The sequence below is a fragment of the Sceloporus undulatus genome, chromosome 1 (assembly GCF_019175285.1).
Source record: "Sceloporus undulatus isolate JIND9_A2432 ecotype Alabama chromosome 1, SceUnd_v1.1, whole genome shotgun sequence".
Classification (NCBI taxonomy): domain Eukaryota; kingdom Metazoa; phylum Chordata; class Lepidosauria; order Squamata; family Phrynosomatidae; genus Sceloporus; species Sceloporus undulatus.
The window spans coordinates 83,110,599-83,132,600 of record NC_056522.1 but is presented as its reverse complement, the minus strand read 5'-3'; the positions used below and the strand labels follow the sequence as shown (position 1 = coordinate 83,132,600).

Sequence of the window (22,002 nt, the reverse complement as noted above, 5' to 3'; positions counted from 1 at the left end):
ATTGTCACTGGGAGGGGGTGATAAGAATGCTGGGAGCAAGCCACTCTTGCTGGACACAGTGCAGCTCCCATCCTCACTACATTTTGGTGGCAGTGGCATCAATCCTGTCTCAGGCTGCACTTGCTCCCTGCCAACAGAGAAATGGAAACACTTCCTTTTGCCTCCTTTGTGATGTCAGCACCAATCTCGGATCACCCCTCCTGATCTTACCAATTGGACAGAAGCATTGGACTCCTGGTAGCCAACTGGTTGATGTGCATCTGATGCTCATTTTATTTATTTTTCCACTCCACTCCTTTCCTTTAATCTTTGCAGGGTCAGCTACTTTATTTTCTTTTTCTCACACCATTTTAAATGTACGAAAAAGATGCCTAAAATATTCACTTGGCAGAGGGAAATTCCTCCCGCTTTTTTTCCACAAGAGGAACTTTTCCAAGGCATGGGACAAGTATATTTATAGCATTGTAAGAATGAATATAGTGTTTTGCAACAGAGATAGTGTCAAATTGTCCTGTACTGAGAGAAAAGTAGAGTAAAAATTGGTCAGTGTCTTAAAGATAATAATTTGGGACTTTAAATCCCAGAATTCTGGGATTTAAATAGTCAAGGAAAATAATTTTTCCAAGCTCTGTGCCCTCAAAAAGGAACTTTTCCAAGCTCTGTGGTAAATACGCTGATGATGTGTTATGAAAATTAAAATGTTGGGAATTAATATAGTCTATTGTAAAAGAGCCAGCATAGTGCGGGTGCCTTTAGAGTTTGGACTAAAACCTGGAATGGAATCAATGCCCCACTGAAATGGAAACCCCTGGTTACTACTGAGACCCACTAACTTTAATAGGTCTTACTCTTCGGTCATATTGGCCTGTTTATTTTTTTTGTAGTTCCCTATATTAACTTCCATAAAGTCACTTATACATTGATATTTTGATCTCTCAGCAGTGATGGCCAACCTTGACATGATCCAAGTCTATCTGTTCTTTTACAATTACTGTACTAGCAGTTTTACCATTTTTGCCACATTTTTAATTTATTGTGGTCTTTTTGCCAATGCAAGTTAATCATTTTTTAAAATCCTGGGTGGGCAGATATAGGTCCAAGTAAGAGGTGGGCTACTGTGGCAGGTATGGAGATCAGTTTTCTCTGGAGGATGTATTTTTAAAATTACTCCAAAATGGGGGGAAACTAACTGACAACCCATCTCTGCCCATTCCCAGCTGGCACCAGAATATATTGGCTCAGTACAAAAGTGTTTGTGTACATTGGTCTTGCACAATGTTGGCTCACGAAAAAGCCAGGACTAAGCAAAGGGACCCAGGGACAGAGAGATGAGGGATGTATGTCCTTAATATTATCATACTTTCTCAGCAAGGCAAGAAATGCCAGCATTGTGACTCTGGGTTATGATGTTACCTGTTTAACTGTGGTATAATTGCCCTTATACTTATTGTCATCGTTAATTGTCTCAAATAATTTGTGCCTTTCCCCTCAACTCTTAACTGCCTCACCTGCCCCCTGGTCTCATGTTTTGCCCATGAAATTTAGGGAATGGGATGCTTGTGACCTGGCAACCCCAAGATAATTTAGTTTAAAACAAATGCGACAATAAATTCAGTAGTAACTGGAAGCCAATAGTTTTAAAAAACTACAAACTAACAAGACCCCCCCCCCCACACAGATATTTCTCCCTTCATGTCTTCAGGGAATCCAATACCATACATGGATAATGACAAAAGGAATGCAGAACTGCTGCCTAATTTACTGAGGACGCTGTCCTCCAAATTCAGTGCAGGCCACTACTTGTGATATCACGTAAGTAACGAATACAGTCAGACCTCCATATCCATAGATTTTTATCCATAGAATCAACCATTCACAGGTTGGAAATATTTGAAAATATATAAATCCCCAAAAACTTTGATTTTGCCATTTACTGTAAGGGACACTATCTTACTATTCCACTTTATTTATTGGGGCTTGAGCATCCATGGATTTTGGTATCCAAACCAAACCCCAGCAGATACCAAGGGCCACTGTAACATGAGAGACAAGTATCAAATCTTGTGCTATACCACAAGGGAATGGAGAATTCCTATTGGGGTGGAGCAGCATTCCCTGATGGCTCAGAAAAATCCAGTATTGTCTTTATCAAAAGCTGCTAAACAGTCCAGAAGAAACAATATAGTCACACTCCCTTGGTCCATTCAGTTCTTTAAATGGATTAAAAACCACAGATTAAATCCACAGTGTCATTTATGAATACCTAGAGCTTTTGTACAAGCAAAAACACAATTTCTCCTCTTTCTAAAAAATGAATACTGAAGTCCTTATTAGAACCTACCAGGTTACGCTGGTGAAATAAAGGTTATACAAAAGACTCAATGTAGTTTCCTTTAGAGGAATAAATCAGATGCTTTCATCGATAAATCCCTTCCTTGAAAGGTTTGGTCCTTTGGCTGCACATTATTAAATGCAGTGGGTTAGGGTCAAATAGGCAAGAACCTTGTCCACATTCTAAAATGCTCTAAGGACCTACTGTTTTAACCAAGGACTAACCTAGGCTAGGGTAGCCTATCTTCATGTGATACTGACCATTTTCCAGAACTCTAGTATGACTACAACTTGATGGCCTGAGAATTTAGCCAGAAAATGGAAAGGCAGTGGTGACTGAAATATATTTTTTGGAATATAACTCCCAGAATCCCCAAGCAGGATGGGCACTGACATTTGTGAGAACTGTGGTCCAAAAAATAATAATAATTTCTCCAATTTTTGGGGAGAATCTACAATCTCTCTGATGTATGGCAGTCAAGAGAATATAGTGATTTGAGCAACGCTGGGGACCAGTAATTGAATTTGCACTCAGCCATGGAAACCCACTGGATGATGTTGGGCAAGTCACACTGTCTCAACCTCAGGGAAAGGCAAAGGCAAACCCCTTTGAACAAATCTTGCCAAGAAAATGCTGTGATAGGTTCATCATAAGTCAGAAACAACTTGAAAGCACACACCAATAAAACAGCAGTCAAAAAATCCTACTATAATCCTGCCCACTCACACTTTCCCCACCAGTCAGATAGACAGAAAGCAAGAGAAAATGTCCTGTTGGCTTCCCTTGGATCCTAAATTTCATTCAGTCAGTCTGAAAGAAATACAATTTACTTCCAAATTACCTATGCCTTCTCACCTTATTACAGACACTCAGCATATCTTATATGTTCAATATAGGGTATTTTAAAAAATAATTAAAGAACCTGAAAAGTGAAATAACTTTCCACTGTTTTAATTTTGTCCTTCACTCTGACAAATCAGACATTCCAAATTCACACATTGAATTTTTCATCGAGACATTGCCCAGAGACACAGTCTTCCTTTTATTTAACTATGTGAATAAATAGGTTTAAATGCTTACCAACTGACTGCTGTACCAATACAATGATGAAGCCTTCAGGACGCACCAGAACTTTTTCCATTTGTTGCCAATAAATCCTCCTTTTTCTTTTTTCTTGTACAGCCATCCCTGACAATCAGCTAGCCCTAGGTCCTTACATGAGATCCTTCGACGGCTCATGCCACAAATTTCTGTGAAATTAAGAACAGGCACCAGTTTAAAACAACAATGTAGAATGCAATTTTAAATAATATTTATTTTAAATAATATTTCTGGTATGAATAGCCACCAAAGTTAAATCAGCCCAGCTTTTACGAAATCCATAATGATAGCAAACTTAATACCAGTGAAACAAAATACATACATGTATTAATTATATGTTTTTGCCTTTAAGAGATTATATACTTAAAATGACACCAGTAATGGTAACCATAGATATATTAAGATATACCCCACAAAATTATTTATCTTTTAGTGGCACGGTCAAAACACATTGGCAATTAAGTCAGCAAAACGCACTCTTTTCTGTCTCCCCCAATCACACCATTACTGACATACCAAAACAGCTTAGTCGAAACGAAGAACATGTCATGATGATTCCACACCCTCCCTCTCAAATTAATGCAAAACTAAGCTAAATTAATAGGAAGCGCCCACCACCAACTAAACAACACAACAGTGAGCCGTCCACTTCACGTGAGCAATATAAAATACACACTGGACAAAAAGAGGAACAAAAGATCACATTACCTTGATTTTTCTTTCTTGTCTTCTGACGCAAAGGAACCTGCAAGAAATGCAGGAAGGAAAGGGAAGAGGAAATTTCAGATTGTGTTGCAAGACTTGTAGAAACAGGAGGGGGGATCTCCTGTGACAGAAGGAGGGGGAAAGAGGAGGAGGAGGAGACAACAACAACGGGGGTATCACTCAGCACCGAATGTGGAATGGAATCTTTCAGACACAGACACAGCTAATAGGGAAGCAAATAGATGAAGCAGAAAATGCTGTAATGAAAATTGATTCATCTGAAGCTCCAGAAGAGAAAGTGCACTCACTCTTCTTATGCCTCTGTCACTCAAACTTCCTGTTTTTGTACCCACAAATGGCTCTTCCGTCATGTATTTGAGCTGCTCAAATACATGAAGTTAAACCAATTAAACAAACAAAAAAGCATACAGTGAAGCTTTGACTGCCCAAAAGTTACTGAGAGGGTGAAAACATGCACATTAGATGTTGACACAATGGTGGCTAACTTTCACATCACTCTGTAGTCACCATAGCAGAACACATGTGGAAAGAGCATGAAAAGAAGGAGAGAAGAGTCATGCCCTGGTTGCTAGGTCAGTCTAAACCCTAACTGATTTAAACCCACTGGAATCAATGAGGCTGAAATATCCATCCATGTATAAATGTCTACCACACAGTGACATAGCCCTTGAGCACTATCAGTTGAACATGTGAATGGTTTCCAATGGAAACAGTTATGCTTAGAGGAACTAGCAAGCTGTCTCTGTGGGGTTTGACCTGCACTGGTTGTTTCACACATGCAAGTTAGCAGCTCCGGCAGCACACTTTGAGTAGTAAATATGTGCTTCAGCATACAGAAGACTATAAGCTAGGGCCTGACAGATAGGCCAAAATGAAGCTGCTTCGGGTCTCTTTGGAGTTATGCTCTTTAAATGATACATGCATCCTAAGAGGTTGGAAGCCGCACCAAAGCCGTGCTCTAGTCCTAAGGACTGGAGTGCAGCTTTGGCACAACTTCTGGCCTCTTAAGATGTGTGTGTCATTTAAACAGCATACTTCCAAAGAGACCCGAAGCAGCTTCATTTTTGCCTGTCTGTTTGGGCCCCTACACATATAAACATACACACACAAAACATACACACATGTGTAACCCTTGGGAAAAGCTATCAAGGAGTAGGTCAGGGACAAAATATTACATCCCAAACAAAAGGGAAGAGAGGCACTGTCAAAAGAAGACAAAACTCAAACACTTCTAGGAAAAATATCCAGTGTGCCTTCATTTTGATTTAATATATGTTGATTTGCTTACTGAAGCTCAAAAGTCCACCCGATCTTTGGATCTTCTCCTGAATAGCCTCTGTCCCTCAGCATAGCTTTCTTTTATGCAGTTCCCCCTATATTCTTTGTTTGTGCTTAATCATCTATGCCTCATTCATATGGGTCCACTGGTCTCAACTTTCCTTGGCTCCAGCTCCTCTTCATTTGTTCTGATTCCAAGAGAAACTTGAAATCTGTCCTTCAATCAATGGATGCCCTACATCAGTGTTGAGAATCATTCTATCCACATGTCACATACATATATTTTGGCCCGGTACATACGGATTTTTACTGACGCCCTCGTCATGTGCTAGGGTTGCCTTGAGGCAGAGCACCCACACGCCCCGCAACCCTAGCACATGACGAGGGCGTAATAATGGCGGCACCCTGTATACATGGGTGCTGCCATTGTTACGTATGCCGCATGGTGCCCTGTGTTGTTTACATAACGAATGCACCAGTGGTGCACTTGTTACACTGCTGCTGTGGCTTGAGAAGAACCTGCTTTTTGCGGGTTCTTTTTCCGCTGGCAGGAAGCCATGCGGTTTGGCGGCTGTGGCTTCCCTCCAGCAGAAAAACAGGCACCAGCAGGCTGCCCTTTTGGGGCGGTCTGTCCTACGCCTTTGTTTTGCAAAAACCTAACATTATCTGAAAACTGATAGTTCTTCTGGCTACTTTGGAATTCTTTAGAAGGGGCTAATCTAATACAGTTCTAAAATGGTCCCCCAGTCCTCAACATTTATGGTCATCCTAAGCTCCAAGCCACATAGCCTACCTTCCACACATGTAGATCTTGTCTTGTGAATAGCCAACAGAAATAGCCATAGTGCAACTTGCTACATTCCGAATATGAAAAGCAGGCAAACCAGAAACATGGCAAATAAGTATGTTTGCTCAATGAATCACAAGAAGAGTTCAGCATACTATACAAAAGGCACTAAAATTCAGTTTGAGCTTTGTTATTCAACATGTTAAAAATAGTTTCATGAATATTATAGGTGTGTGCATAGATGTCAATTATATATTTATATAAATTAATTGTACACACACATATATGTAAGTTTAAATATTTTAAATATCTTATTGTCCTTTTGAATGAAAATGACATCACATAGTGGCTAACTGTAAAGTCAAATCCACATTAAAACAACATAATTTCAGGAAAACATCATATATTGAGAGCCAGCATGAGGTAGTGCTTTGCATGCTGGGCTAGGACATTGGGGGAGCAGGGTTTAAATCCCTGGTTGATTATGGAAACACACTGGATGGCTTTGGGCAAGTTATTTACTCTTGGCTGCAGAGGAAAGCAAGGGGAAACCACCTCAGAACAAATTCTACAAGGAAAACCCTGTGACAGGGCTGCCTTAGAATCACCTTAGATAAGAAATGACTTGAAGGCAGAATGTAAACATTCAGCAGAGAGCCAACAAACCCTCTACAAGAGTAATATTTTTGATATCAAAGGTCCTGAATAGACAGGTCAAAATAAAGCTGCTTAGGGTCACTTTGGAGGTATGCTGTTTAAATGCTGCATGAGTCCTAAGAGGACGGAAGCTATAACAAAGCCACACTCCAGTCCTCAGGACTAGAGCATGGCTTTGGTGCAGCTTCTGACCTCCTTAGATGTGTGTGTCATTTAAACAGCATACCTACAAAGTGACCCGAAGCAGCTTTATTTTGGCCTGTCTGTTTGGGCCCAAAGTATCAGTATGGAAAAGGAGGGCATTTCAAAACCTTGGTATGCTGTTCAATGGTCCCGGTCTATGGTAGGCATCTGCTATGTCAAATGAACCAAGGGTGAAGATGTGAAGATACATATGGCTAAAGCTAGTTCTGACCTCAAGAGGCCCGGTGCACTGAGTGGTGAAACACTGCCCCTCTTTGCTGTACAACTGTGCAGCAGCATCCACATGTGGCTGCACAGATGCAAACTCAAAAAGGCGCCGCTCTAGGCAACTCCTTTTCTGCACAGTAATAAGGGCTGCAATGCAGCCCCATGACACCACTTCTGCTGACAGGCGTCTGTACGTGGCGCTATAGCTGCACAGCTGAGGCATCCACTGTGTGGCCAGGCAGGCGTACCTGTGACATCACTAAGGCTGGTAACATCTGGACACCCAGCCCTATCAAGCCCTAATATTACCTCAACATGCCCATCTGTACCAAGCCTGAGAATCTTTCTTAATTGAGATGTAGATTGTAATGTGTCCCCAATCTTTCAGTGCAAATCTATAAGCTTATCGCACAGCGTTTTGGCAACGTTATGGGTACTAAATAAGAATGGAACAGAACACACTTTATCGCACAGCTGAGTTCCCATCCAAATCCCATTTGGTTATCACAGTGTTCCTCGCCCATCCCAGAGTGAGAACTGTTAAAAAGGGTTCTCAGCTGGCAAGAATGTTTTTGGACCGTTCCAGGTGGTTTCAGTGTGAGAAGCCAACAAATTCTCTTGTGTTCTGATTGGCTAGGACAATGTCCTGCCTTCCTGTCCTAGAACATCTACAATCTTTACTGTTTATCCAGATACGATGTGAGGAGGGCACCACAGGTAGTGTTAAATTTTAATTATATTTTTATTCATATAATACTTTTTTTCTGAGAAAAAGAATGATCACAATGTAAACATCTCTGTGCCATGTTTTTGGATGCAGAATTTTTTCCCATCATATACTGACCACCTAATAAACAAGAGAGAAGCCAGGGAAAGGGAGCAGCCCTCAGGGCAAGCAGAGGTGTGTGTGTGTGTGTGTGTGTGTGTGTGTGTGTGTGTCAGGCAGGAATGCCTCTGTGTGTGTGTGTATGTATGTGTGTGTGTCAGGCAGGCAGACCTCTGCTTTGTGCGTTTCCCTGTAGTTTCCCGCTTTCCAGAATTTCTGAATCACAGCCCTTCTCTCCCTCCAGCTTCGGCACCTTGAACCAGCGCCCTCCAAAAGCAGGGTGGGTGAGGTTCCCCTAAAAAACAGAGGTGTCCCCAATCGGGCACTCTTCCTCCTCCTCCTCCTCCTCCTTCATCGCAGCCATGACCTCTTCCCTTTGGCTCCGTCTTGCCTTCCTTTCCTTGCCTGTCTCTTTTTATGGGTGGCTCCAGCAAGAGGTGCCAGGCCCATGAAGTGATAAGATCATAGAGTGATGACATCACTTACTTCTGCAGAACTAAAATCCCTGCTAGAACAGTATGCATGCGCAAAAGAAGAACTGCTTGGGAAAGACCTCGACTACAGTAATGGAAACACAGTATATGCAGTGTGATAAAATGTGTTCTCACACCGTTACCATTACAAAATATCAAATGCAGTAACACCCATTCCCATATCATTTCTCCACGGAACGTTACAGGTACTGGTGCGATAATCTTGCTAGATGTGTCAACTCTGAAGTCAATCCTAATGCAAGCAATGGAACTTACAAATAAATGGGTATTATTGTCAAGTAACTGCAGCCTCAGTAAGAACAAAAAATGATGTAATCTCTTTCTCAAATCTCCAAATGTTGAAAGGGCAACACTGTGTCACCACCATCATGCTGGTGAGTAACCATCCTACTGTTCTGCCACAGTTTAAACACATCCATAGGGTTTAATATTTGCAACATCATGGCAGGAAATGGTTCATTTTACTTGATTTTAATAGAAATTATTCCTCCATTTCAAGGCAGTAGTGGTTAGCACTGACACAAAGAATACTTTGTAGATGCATGCAAGGGTATACAGGTGAAAGCGTTGTCCCTGCATTAGAATTCTGTCCCACTGTGACATTTTCCTGTAGTCACCAAATGTCTAGCATTTCAGAGAAATGGGACATTGAAAATTGTTTCTAGAATCATTGTTTTTTGTTTATATTCACTGTTGCAGGCTGCTTCCCCAAACTGGAGAAAAGCTAATATGATGATGATGAAGGAGGAGGAGGAGGAGGAGGAGGAGGAGGAGGAGGAGGAGGAGATGATGATGGATATGATAGAACACTTATATTCACTGTACTCACATTCCCTTAGGAATTTTGACTGCTCCTTTTCTTTGGATACCTAAACTGTATTTCTAAGTTTTAGGTTAATGCAATGCTAAACATCTGCAAACTAAAGGAAAATGTATTGGGGAGAAAGAGCTCATATTTGGAGGGGCTATGCCCTAACCCACCCACCCCGCATACCTACACTCCTGTAGACATGTTTACCCTTAGGTCTCAAGAAAGTATAGACACTGAATATCAACCAACCACACATTAAAAACAATAGAGGATATTCAACAATGAGAACGGTAAGTTTTCCACCAACTAAAAATGGATTAGTTTTAACTTGATGCCAAAAAAGAGCACAGAGTCAGCACCTGAACAAGAAGGGCATTAGACAGACCACAACAAAGAACCTCTCTTTTATTTACATATAGTCAATCAATCATTTATTATTGTGGCATACAGCCAGTACAAGATAAAATACAATAACAATGACCAAACATCCATATAAACCATACACTCAAAATGACCTTTTACAGACAGGTACAAATATCAGCAAGAAATCTGGAATAAAATAAAGCTCATTGCCATGTGTCAGTCAACAGAGGAATTTAGAAGAGTTGTAAAAATATTATAAAAGAGTTTCTTTAGCATAACATTTAACAGTCAATTGTCAAAGTATCCATCCGTTATGGAGTACATATTAAAGCAGAATGTAATATTAAGGAAATAGTAAAAAAAAATGATTCAAAAAATGATACACATATAGTGTACTACTCCTAAAGATGGAATATGGACTAGGGCATCTTCTGACTATCTTTATGCATAAACAGGTAGGCAAGAAAAGAGGCATTCCTTAAGATATTAGGGCTGAAAGATATTAGGGCTGAAAATGTGGGCACTAGTACCTTGAACTGGGCTCAGCCCCAAACATGCTACCAATGTAGTTACTTCAGAACTGATGTAAGATGGCACTGATGCAACATGGCATGATGTAACATAATTGATGTAACACAGACGAGGCATAGGCAACACATACCCTCTTGCCTGCTTGTCCTGAACTTCTACCACCACTGAATTTTCACAGCAAACCAAATCAGCTGCAAATTGGCTTTAAAACAAAGCTGAAAGGAGTGGACACATCTTGGTTTCAGTTTGGTTAGTGCACCCAGGAGACTTTTAGGAGCTCCAACCAACTTGAAACCCCAAATGAGATGTATTGGGAATGGAAGATATGGCCACTGGTGTATGTCAGCAACCTCTCTTCTCAGGGCAATGCACCCATGGAAGATGCTTACCTCTACATAAACCAGCCAGGAGACTAGCAATTGAATTATGGGTTAGTGGAAGCTTGTTGAGGTGCTGCCCCATGTATCAACCATGACAATAATAGAATGTGCAGGTTTTCAGATGTCATGGATAATTATGGCCCTGAAAGCCCTGTCTAGGAAAGGTGCAGCTGATGAACTAGCTGAAGCTGTTCAACAGTGCTCCAAGCTACTGAGCCCACTTCTAATGACATTGGTTCTAATGACAGTGATACAGCAAGGGTAGTGAACTATCAGCCATTTATTCATTCAATTAAATGACCCTAAGCTCTGTGGATTTATCTAATTCCCCCTTTCAAGCTGTCCAGGTTGGTTGCCATTACTACATCTTGTGGCTGTCATCACTGCATCTCAAAGTTTCTAGCAAACTTCTCACATCAATCCTTTGTGGGTTTCAGCAATTTTTTTCCCCAGGAACCTGAACATAAGAATCTCTTCACCACCCAAAGGCTGTTGCCACACTGCAGAATGAATGCAGTTTGACACTGCTTTAACTTTCATGGTTATAGCCTATTGAATCCTATTGGATGCTAAGATTTACAGTTTGTTGTGGCACCAGAGCTCTCTGATAGAGAAGGCTAAATATATTTTCTTGCTGTTAACCACCCTCAAGTCAATCTCAACTCATGGCAACCATGTGGATGCCTGTCCTTCACTGCTCTGCCCAGCTCCTACAAGCTCATCCTTGTGATCTCTTTAATGGAGTCCATTTATCTAGCATGAGGCCTTCCTCTCTTTCTACTTTCCTCCACCTTTCCTAGCATTATTGTTTTTTCCAGTGATTCAAGCCTTCTCATGATATGTCCAAAGTATGACAGCTTAAGTTTTGTCATCTTGGCTTCCAGGGAGATTTCTGGCCTGATCTGCTCTAGGAACCATTTGCCCTTCCGAATTCTTAATCGTCTTATGATTTCCTGGTTGCAGTCTCCATTTCTATCACTATCTTTCAAAGCTACAAATCTCAGAATCCCATTGCATTGAGCCATGGCAGTCCAGTCAAATTTTGTCAGGTCTACTGGACAACTGCTCAAGCTGCCCAAGAATGCAATGCAGATTATTGCCTTACTGTCCTGACAAACAATCAAGATAATATGCTTTCACTTCTGTCTGTTCATGATCACAGGGAGACTCCCACCATCTACATTTTAGCTATTGTTCTGCTTGTTTTGTAATCCCATTTTATCTTCTGTTACACCAGTTTGCTAACTGGGTTATATAATTCAGAAGGCGACAATTGGGAGCAATTATACCACACTATTCCTTCTACTTCCTATGTTTGGGTGGTGAGTATGGCTATTTATGTACAGAACTGGAACCACAACCACCCACACAAGGGGAACATCAGCAGGCAAAAAATGTAAGCGATGGAACTTAATTGGGGGAAAATTCACAAAATTGCCCAGTTGCAGTGGTATGCAGTGAAATGGAGTGGGTTGGAAACATTATTTTTGGATTATAGGATTACAACTTCCAGAGTCCCCCAGTCAGCACAACCATTGTCCATATTGGCTGTGGGATTCTGAGAACTACATAAAGTAGCTTTTTGCTACTGAAATGGATTGGTTGAAACCCTACACTGAAAAATTCTACATTGCAAGGTGTGGGACTGGTGGTGGTGGTGTTGAAACATGCTGGCACATTTATAGTGTTCATTCCTTGGGTGTTTTACAGTGTTTCTTCCTTTCTTACATCTGGGAAAGCATAAGACAGAAAAAACACTCTTAACCTGGCTTGTCTCTATTACATTTGATTTAGATTCCCTTCAGGGTCCAGGTACTGTGGGCTGTATTTCAGAGGAAGGATCTAGCAAAACCACCTCAGTATTCCTTGCCTAAGAAAGCCCTATGAAATTGATGGGATGGCAACTTGAAGGCACGTATTTGCTCTCTCTCTCTCTCTCTCTCTCTCTCTCTCTCACACACACACACACACACACACACACCATTTCCATTATTATATTTGTTTATAAATATAATAGAACTAAAGCATTCAATTCCCTTAAAAGTATGGACCATCTTACAGTAAGTATCAGTGAAAAATGGATTGTGAAATTCAAATTTGTAGCCATATTTTCTATGACACATAAGGACTCAAGAAGACTTTTGAGGGAAAATCTATTAACAACACTCCCAAGGAGCTGTTATACAGAAAACATTGAACTACTTCTTGTTTTAAGACTGTGGTTGAAGAAATAAGCAAGACTAGATTCCAGTTAAGAGATAACATGCTTGGATTTTCCTCATGCCACAAATTTCTGGTTTCCAAGTAAATAAGATGTCAGAGAGAAAGATCTCTCTTTCTCTGTTACAGGAAAAGATTTTTGAATGGTAAACATACACTCCTTTCAGAAATCTGTAAATAGCTAGCCCATATAACTTTTCTAAACATAATAAACACATAACTTATGGAGCAACCCTTTTTCTAGATACATATACTTCACTGATAAACTATCTTTGTTGTATAAAATTCAAGCACTGAAGAGATACCTGCTATATGTCTATATACAGTATTTCTATCATGCTTTTCATTCCAAAATTTCCAAAGTGGTTTACAATATCACATATTAAAACTCACAAAATTGAATAAAATCAAGTAATAAAATGTTGTGATAATAAAATATTTTATTTATACTGGGTACTAGGAATGTTATAGGAAAGAAAGCTTTAGAAAACACTCTCAAAGACTGAAATATTGGCCAGCCTTTTTACAATCCCACACACACTACTTATTACCAGTGCTGGCAGTCCTCACCCCATAATGCTACTTCTGGTATTTATTTATTTATTTATTTATTTTTGCCCTTTTCCTGACTTTGGAGTTTTCTCCAACCAAACTCAGTTGGAGAAAACTCCATTGTTTCCTAAAACCTCCAGAGTGATCTCAGATTCATTGTTTATGTGAAGGCTCCAGTGGCAGTAGTGGCAGTGGCACCAAAGGGGATGGGCCAGCAAGGCCAATGCAATATTGGCCCAACTGGCCCATATGCACAATAACATGGTGTCACACCAGATTTGACTCAGTACATGTGGTTGCCATCATGGGCAGTCTGGGGCATAATGCTCTGGATTGGTCCCAGCTGGTGGAAATGTGCCCTTATTATACAAGTATTCTTTTATTCCAGATGAACAATAATAATCCTCTCCCTACTTTAGCATTAATGTTATATACTTACAAGGGTTTTGCCATCAGCTGCCATGCACAATATAGAAACTGATGGGGAAGCTGGAAAAGAAAATATACAATTACATGTTAAAGTGAAATAAAGTTAGTACTTTTTTTCCCTAACTGAGCATCCCTTATACATCAGCTATAACTGCATGGCAGTTGTTCCACAGGTGTAGCAGCAGTGTATCTCTGCCTCAAGAGAGCAGAAAGCAATGTAAACAAAGACAATCAGAAAGTGGCAAATATGCCTCAGCATCTCTGGAAACACCACAAAAGCCCCCAAATCAGGGACTGTTCCAATGATGATACCTACAGAGGCAACCAATAAACTAGTGAGGTTTAAGACAACTCCTCCCACAAGGTACTATCTGCATCACAAACAAAACAAAACATACACTGTGATGCTATTGTGCCCTCCAACTTACTGAACATCACTTAGAGCTGGATTTGCAGAACTGTTGCAAGTCACTCTCTTCCAGAAACCAAACCGCATTTGTGAGACAATTAATTGAATTTACTTTGGAATTTGCAATAGTAGCATTTTGTTTTCTTTTTTAAAAGTTCATATTAAATAAAATTAAATTAGAAAGGGAACTCTTGGAGGATGGATATACTTGTTTTTATACCCTTGTACCCTTCTGAATTTCATCCATTGTTGTCTGTGAGCAGCTGTCTCTTCCATCCCTAAACTCCTACCGGGGAAAATTTAAAAATAGTTCTTCAGCATGATTGAACCATAAAGTGATGTGTTCAGAATGTGTTTACTCTTTCCTCAATACAGATATATATGTCTCTGTTTCAACCTCTCCCTCATTGTAATTACGTAGGTATATATTTTGTGTTAATGCTCAATATGACATTTGCTGCCACCACAACACCATGGAGAATCCCAAAATTCAGGCAGTTGTATGAACTTGTTTTAGCTGGTAACATCTTTACTAGAGTCTTGTCTTTTGTAAAGCTAATGAGTCTAACTGCTCATTCCCTTCAAGAGCAAGGCAACCCCAAATACCATGCATTACAAAATGGATAGCTCACAGCAATAAAACATGTCATTGTGAAAATTCATTCAATGCCATCAAAGTTATTTGGAGGCTGTTGAAAGATAGTGTGTTCAAAATTTAAAGATTATTTTATATGCCTCTCCACAAACTTAAGGGTTACCACCAGTCTGCTGATATCTCTTTTGGGTGAGGGTGGTGTAGTTTCGTTTCAGTTCCAATAACACATGAAGAGTCCAATTTATATTAGCAGATGATAATATTACATCCATTGTCAAGCACTTCAGGATTCTAACCAGTCTCTTTATCACTGTGGCTCAAATATTCTCATAAACTATTCTCAGTTAATGCTGGAAAGCTCATGGCCATATATATATATATGATAAGTAGTGCTGGATTAACACTAAGCTCCACAATCCATATTTAGGTAATTACAGAAGTGATTTGCTTTCCAGAAATTCATATCCTCTGCAAAGTCTTGTTGGGACAATATGACCCAATAGGCACTCTGAACATAAATTCTGCTCATAGTGGCTCACAGCTGAGGCCATTATAAAACTCCAGGCCCATTTTTTTTCTGAGAAAAACCATACTGTGAGGAAACATGCATGGCACATAAATGTAATAATTTTCCAGAGGAAAAAGGTTGAAGCTTGATTTGATAACAAAAAAAAAAGGAAAACATGATCTAGTTTACCAAGTATTAATGTCATTGTCAGGTAACAGCAGGCAAATATTATAATGAAATGTGTCACTTATGTAATTGCTGTAGCCTGCACAATAAAATGTTATGAACCAACCTAACAGTTGCCTATTTTTAAAAAGGTGCATAGAATGGATGCAGCTTTGGAATGCTTAAGATTTTTCTTTGAATCACATTTTTATGTGAACCAACCTGCAGCTCATTCAAACTATGCATTTAGAATTCTCAGCCACAATGATCTGATGGCTCAAAGGAATACAACCCCCCGGAGTCCAACTGTGACAGCTAAAGTGGAATAAAAATGCTATAATGGTGTAGTGTGATAGGGCCGCTGGGTTGCACTTCTTGCTTATGCAGATTAGAATGTTATCCTTTCTTACTTCTCCAAATTTTGAGACATCTAAACAAACTGTTTTATATTTACTTTGACTGTTGTAATCCACTTAAAACCTCAAATTAGGGAAAAGATGAGCTACAGTATGTCCCCCCATATTTACTGTGGATCAGTTCCCATGGTTACTGCAGGTAAGTGAAACTATGATTAACAGCAAATGTATTTCAGCAGACGTTGACCATAGAATTGTTGTGGAGGACCACCAGATGCCTAGAGAAGTGGTCTCTATGAATCTGGAGGTCCTCCAACACAACTCCATGGTCAATGTCTGAGGAAGTTATTAATACAAAAGTCCCCCAATCTACACTTACTATGCACCTGCTGCTGCAAACAATGGAATGTCTGTTCCACTACTGGCTGGGAAGCAGCTGGCTCCCATGTCCACCTGCAAGGGTCTCTTAAGCAAGGGGCATTTGTGACAGGGACCCTTTGTTGCCTGCTTGTCACAATGGAGACTGGCCACATGAGCGGTGGAAATGGCAGATAGATGCTTCCCAAGTTATAGGGCAATATTGATCTCCACCACTGATGCCCTGTCACCATGTAGCTTCATGGCTACCATGCCTGTACATACATAAAGACCATACAGGACTGTAACCAGTATTATTATTATCATCATCATGATAATCATCACTGAATAATGAAGACACAGGATTTCAGTCATTAAATAATGAAAAAGGTTCTGCCTCACAACCAGAACTTGGAAAAATTATGTTTGCACTACAATTCTCAGAATTTCCAAGGCACTGCAGCCATGATCATAGTAGCTGGGGGTGGTAAGTCTTTTTCCAAGCTCTACAAGTCTTGAAACTTTATCACACACAGCTTTTAAACTGTGATCTGAAAAAACATGGCTTTGACAGTATTTACCACATCGCAGTGCCTATGACCCATAGCTGCTCTATCTACAAAGTGTGTTTAGGACATCCCTTTTCACTGATGGAAGAAACCTGTCTATGGGCTCACAGTCTTGATAGTCCCTAAGTGCAAAACATCACTGCTGGGGCAGTTGCAATATTGGCATTCATATGGTGTCAGTTTCTCCTCCTTTCTCCCTGTGTTCCCTCTCCTTTGCTATTCCCAAGCAGCCTGATTCCCTGTTTTAAACAAAAAACTATTTCATTTATTTCTTTAACTTTAAATTGCAGAGCTCCAGAATTGTGTGAAAAAGTGAAAATAAAAATGAAATGAAATTAACCAAAAGGTGTCTGGAGTAGGTTATAGGGCAAAGAGGTGGGGTTAAGAGAGAATGTGGAAGAGAGTGTGATGGCTGAATCAGTCCCCGTTGTGTAATTGATAAGACATGTGATAATGACTGCTCACATGTCAAGAAAAAAGCAACATGGGTTATACAGTAAGTGAAATAAAACATGTATGTGAGAGTCAGGGTGACTCAGCAGAAGCCAATTGAGAACCACACAGGTGTAAATGGTAATACAATTAACAAGTCCTGAATGCCAAGGACAAGAAATGCAAAGTGGATAATTGGACACACCTGACAATTGTTAAGTGGTCAAGGCTGAGATGATGAAATCATTAATTGTAGGATGAACCAAGAGAACCAATGAGAATGGTGTACACGCCTACTGGGTGGAAACAGACAACAGTGGGTGGTACCATGCATTGACTATAATAATGACTATGCATCCCAATGTATTTTGTGGGTAGTAGAGTATTGTTGTATTGGAGTTGTGTTGGATAGTTTTGGAGCTGTATATAGTAGAATAAAGTAGATCTTTTATTTAAGACTACTGAGTTGTCTGGTGTCTTGGGTGAAGCTACAAGAACCAGCTGGATCCTGAAGAAGGGTGAAGACTTCTGTGGAAGCAAGAGTGAGAAGGCTTGGAGAATTTGTCGGGGTCTTCAGCCTATTCTCTGTAACTCTGCTAAGCTATAACCACTGGCCAAAACTGGTCAGCGCGGTGCACAACCAGGTGGTGAGTTCAAGCCAGAGGTGAAGAGCTACAACTCCCATCATCCCTGACATCACAAACAGATACAAGTCCATTTTCTATAACAAGTGCAATTGTGGCAAGAATAGTACTCATGCAGTAATGTCTGTAATTATACATTAGGCTTCAGTGTCATTGATTCCAAAGCTTCCCTTTTTAATTCTTCCCAGAAGAGAAAGATCTTCCAACCTGCTATAAAAGAAAACAGGAGGTCCCCTGCCCTATGAACAGGCAGTCATAGAATTTTCCTTTATCTTGTCTTTTCTTGGCAGATCCTCACAGTGATTTATCCTTCGTGTACTCTCGACTCTTCCTTTATGCCATATAAACTTTAATTACATTGCCCTTATTAGTCACACAAGGTTCTGTGTCCTTCCTTCTCACAACAAATTGCTATAGTTTGTTCCTACTCCCTATAATTGATTCCATTCTTTCCTAGTAGGAATGGCTTGGGGTGTCATAGGAGAAGCTGGAGTGTTCCTGTCTTTTTACTTTCCCCCTGCTCCGCAGTTTTTTCTCCACACTTCCATTACCTTGGCACAACATCATGACACTTGCAAACATGGAGCAATGGCACACCTTATCACCACCATGTGGGGCACCTCATTGCTCGCTACTCTCCAGGTGGCAAGCAGAATACACAATATTTGCACAGCTTAAATAACACATTATTTAAGCAGAAGATTTAATTTATTCTGCTTAATTTATTTATTAATTTAAATAATAATACCTAATTTATTATTAAGTGGAACACACAAATCTTTTTAATGGGGTATGTGTGTTGTATTTTTAATTTTATTGTTATGCTTTCAAATGATTCCACATTTTTAAAAAAATTAAAGGCATTTAGTTATTATTATTATTATAAAGCTTTATTTATATAGCATTGTAAATTTACACAGCCCTGTACATACAATTAAAATAGATAAAATAAACCTGCCTATGGGGTACATTCTACAAAAATAATTAAATATAATACATAATATGTCCGGGAAAGCAGCCAACGGGCTGATAAGGCAGCTAGTTCTCAAACAAACAACCCCCTCCCAGCACAGCAAAGTCAGTGTAAGCTACACAGTCCTAGAGAGTTGCAGTAGCTCTACCAAAAGGGATTACCAAAAGAATTGTCAGACGGTCCGAGGTTCAGGGTAACAGATAGGCAGATCGATGAAGCAGTCCAAGGTCAAGGTTTCCGGGTAGTCAAGACAAGAAGCCAAGGAGCCAGAGACAGAGTCTTTCCCCTAAAAGAGTCAGATATCCACTGGCAAAGAACCACACATGCTCCAGGTGCTTAAGAAGGCAAGGAGCTGGCCTTCAGCTGTGCCTGATTACGAAGACGCTTCTGATAAAGCCTCCGAGATCTTCGAAGGCCCTCTCTTTCTGCTCGACGCTCATTGAAGGTAGGCACACTGCCCAGATCCTCCTCCATGTCCACAGCCTCGGCACCAGGCAAACTTGACTGCTGAACCTCTGGAGGGGCCATAGACTCTGCTCCAGCAGAACTAGGGCCAGCCTCTGGCTCCTCCATTACAGGTTCAAGCCCCTGGGGCTCTGGCTCCTCCATTATAGATTCGGATCCCAGAGGCTCTAGCTCATCCTCTGAGTCCTCCAAGCCATCTTCCAGGCTGGGCATGACAAATAGTACATGTTAACATTCAATAAAATAACATCAGATAACAATCATGTAATGCCTGGGAACACTTCCCTGAACAATATTGTCTTTAACTCGGTTTTGAAGCTGGTTAAAGAGGTGATGAACGGTGCTCATGGGGGAAGAAGGTTCCAGAAGTGAGGGGCAGCAAGTGAAAAGGGATGGATCCGGGACGAGGCAGTGAAAATCCTAGGCTGGGACAGCAGACCTTGACTACCAGAATGGAGGGCACAAGTGGGAAGGTAAGGACAAATAAGAAGGGGTTAGCCCATGCAGGGCTTTAAAAATCAACAACAGAAGTTTGTAATGAATATGGAAAGAGAGAGGAAGCCAATGGAGGGATGACAATAAAGGAGAGATGTGGTCGAAATAGTGAACAGACGTGAGAATGCGTACAGCTGAATGCTGGACAGAAATTAAAGGACAGAGAGGAGAAAGAGGAAGCTCTGCCAGAAGGAGGTTACGAAAATCCAGTCACAAGATCACTAGTGCATGGATCTTGGCAGTAGAGGCTGGGAGAAACAGTCAGATTTTAGCAATATTATAGAGAAAAAATCTGCATGCCTTGGCTATGGCCTGAATCTCAGGGATACACGACAGGGAAGAATAAAAAATGAAATCAAGACTGTGGGCTTCCTGCACAGGACTTGCCATCTCATTTAATTTTTTTACATAAGAAGGTGGCAATAGCTATATATAACAAATCACTAACAGTGTATTACATCCTCTGTCTAAATCCACTCTCAGTCTCAAACAGCAGAAACAAATGGAAAAAAGATGCAGGAGAATATCCCAGCCCTCTAGTTTAAAGCTTCATAAATAACAGCTAAAATCCTGCATTGGAAGATGTAGCTACAGAATGGTAGTTATGGAAACACAGGACTTTATCACACTAGGCTCACAATCATGTTAGACTAGGTAGGAAATGCACCCCAATCATGCAAACATACCAAGTTGACGACAGTCATTATCGCAGATCATTATTACAGCTCTTCCAAATTAGCAATAGCAGCAGCTTCATTTATATACTGCTTCATATCACCTAAGCAGTCTCTAAGCGGTTTACAGTTGTCTTAGCCTCTGTCTTCTGCACACCAGCATCCATATATCCCTGTCCTATCCCCTTCTCAGAATGACTTTTGGTCTATATTTATTTTTATTTACTTTAATTTTAGCACAATTGTGCAATCATGGCAATGTATTAAGTAAAAAACAAATAAAGACAAGAAAATAAATTGGGGGGAGGGGTAGAAACAGCTTGCTTGGGAATAGTGAAGAAGAACGAGAAGAGAAGCATAATCCTGGCCACTCTCACCATATGACTGCCTGCACATCAGAACTGCTTCTATAGGAACTTATCACACTCTTCCTATAGTGGAAAAGTAGCATGATTGAGAAGGATTGACTGGTTTTGCCCATCAATGGAAAGGGGCACTCCAACAGCAGATGGACCAGAGACCAGCTACTGGACAGACACAGCATTCTGTGATAAGGTCTGTGCACAGATGCTACTATGCTCTAATTCCACTTTTCAAGCCTCATCTGATAAAGTCCATAGCTACAACTGCTGATACTATCCCCAAAAACTTTCCTTTTAACCAGCTGTCCAAACACAGTCCAGGAAATCATCCAATGGCTTGTTGCTACACAGCTGATAGTAGATACATGGCACCAGTTAATGAGCACACAAATAATAGAGCAGTTTACAATCCAGAACTTTCTTTGCTTAGTCAGCAAAAGCCTTAATTCCCAACAAAATTCAATCATAAGCTTCAAGTCCAGCAAGAGAGTTCAGCAAGATCCAAGTTAAGTAAATGGTATCCAGAATCCACAGCACAGTCCAGGTCAGGCACAAAGTTCAGGAATATGATGGGGAACCAGGTAGGTTAGATAATCTCTCAAATAATCTGTCAGATAACCTCTGACAACTCCTAGTGGGCAGGGATGTCAAGTTATAGATCAGCAGCTAAACACATCTGATACTTAATTAACTGCAGTTTCCTTTAAATCCTCTGAGACCTCCTAAAGACCTCCTTTTGTTGTCTCTGCTCAGCGAAGGTAGGTAGGGATAAGTTGTCTACTGTATCTGAATGGGCAGGACTCTCTGCCAGAGCTGGTGCTGCACTCTGGTCTCTGAGGCATGTGGCTCTGGAATCTCCCCTTACTCTGGTTTAGTAGCCAGTCTCACATTGTCTGCTGCTTCAGTCTCTGAGTCACAGTCCAGGTTCAAGTTCTGGAAGCAGGGCATGACAGCAGCTCAGCCTCCAAACACAGCCATTTCTGTGTTGCTGCAGAGTGAGGGTGAGATGGGACACAGCCACCCATTGCAACATGTCCAGCTATGGACAAAAAGCTGGATGTTTCACCACTCTCTGGCAACATGGAAATAGATGTGATGCA

At 40.6% G+C, this 22,002-nt stretch overlaps 1 protein-coding gene across 4 annotated transcripts in view; it reads right to left on the bottom strand.

The window, feature by feature from the left end:
- The window catches only part of IPCEF1 (interaction protein for cytohesin exchange factors 1), a 47,578-nt gene extending 26,953 nt beyond the window's left edge, over positions 1 to 20,625 (bottom strand). For 2 of the 4 annotated variants that reach the window (XM_042456663.1, XM_042456672.1), the window contains exons 1-4: positions 20,553 to 20,625; positions 13,909 to 13,958; positions 4,142 to 4,178; positions 3,413 to 3,582 (exon numbers count right to left, since the gene is read on the bottom strand). In XM_042456663.1, coding sequence (XP_042312597.1) covers positions 3,413 to 3,582; positions 4,142 to 4,178; positions 13,909 to 13,958; positions 20,553 to 20,583 — 288 coding nt within the window. In that variant the 5' untranslated portion in view covers positions 20,584 to 20,625. Of the gene's footprint in view, positions 1 to 3,412; positions 3,583 to 3,949; positions 4,089 to 4,141; positions 4,179 to 6,230; positions 6,249 to 13,908; positions 13,959 to 20,552 lie in introns of those variants that run through there. The other 2 variants (XM_042456690.1, XM_042456682.1) reach the window with 2 other exon arrangements.
- Between the last annotated feature and the right edge of the window lie 1,377 nt (positions 20,626 to 22,002).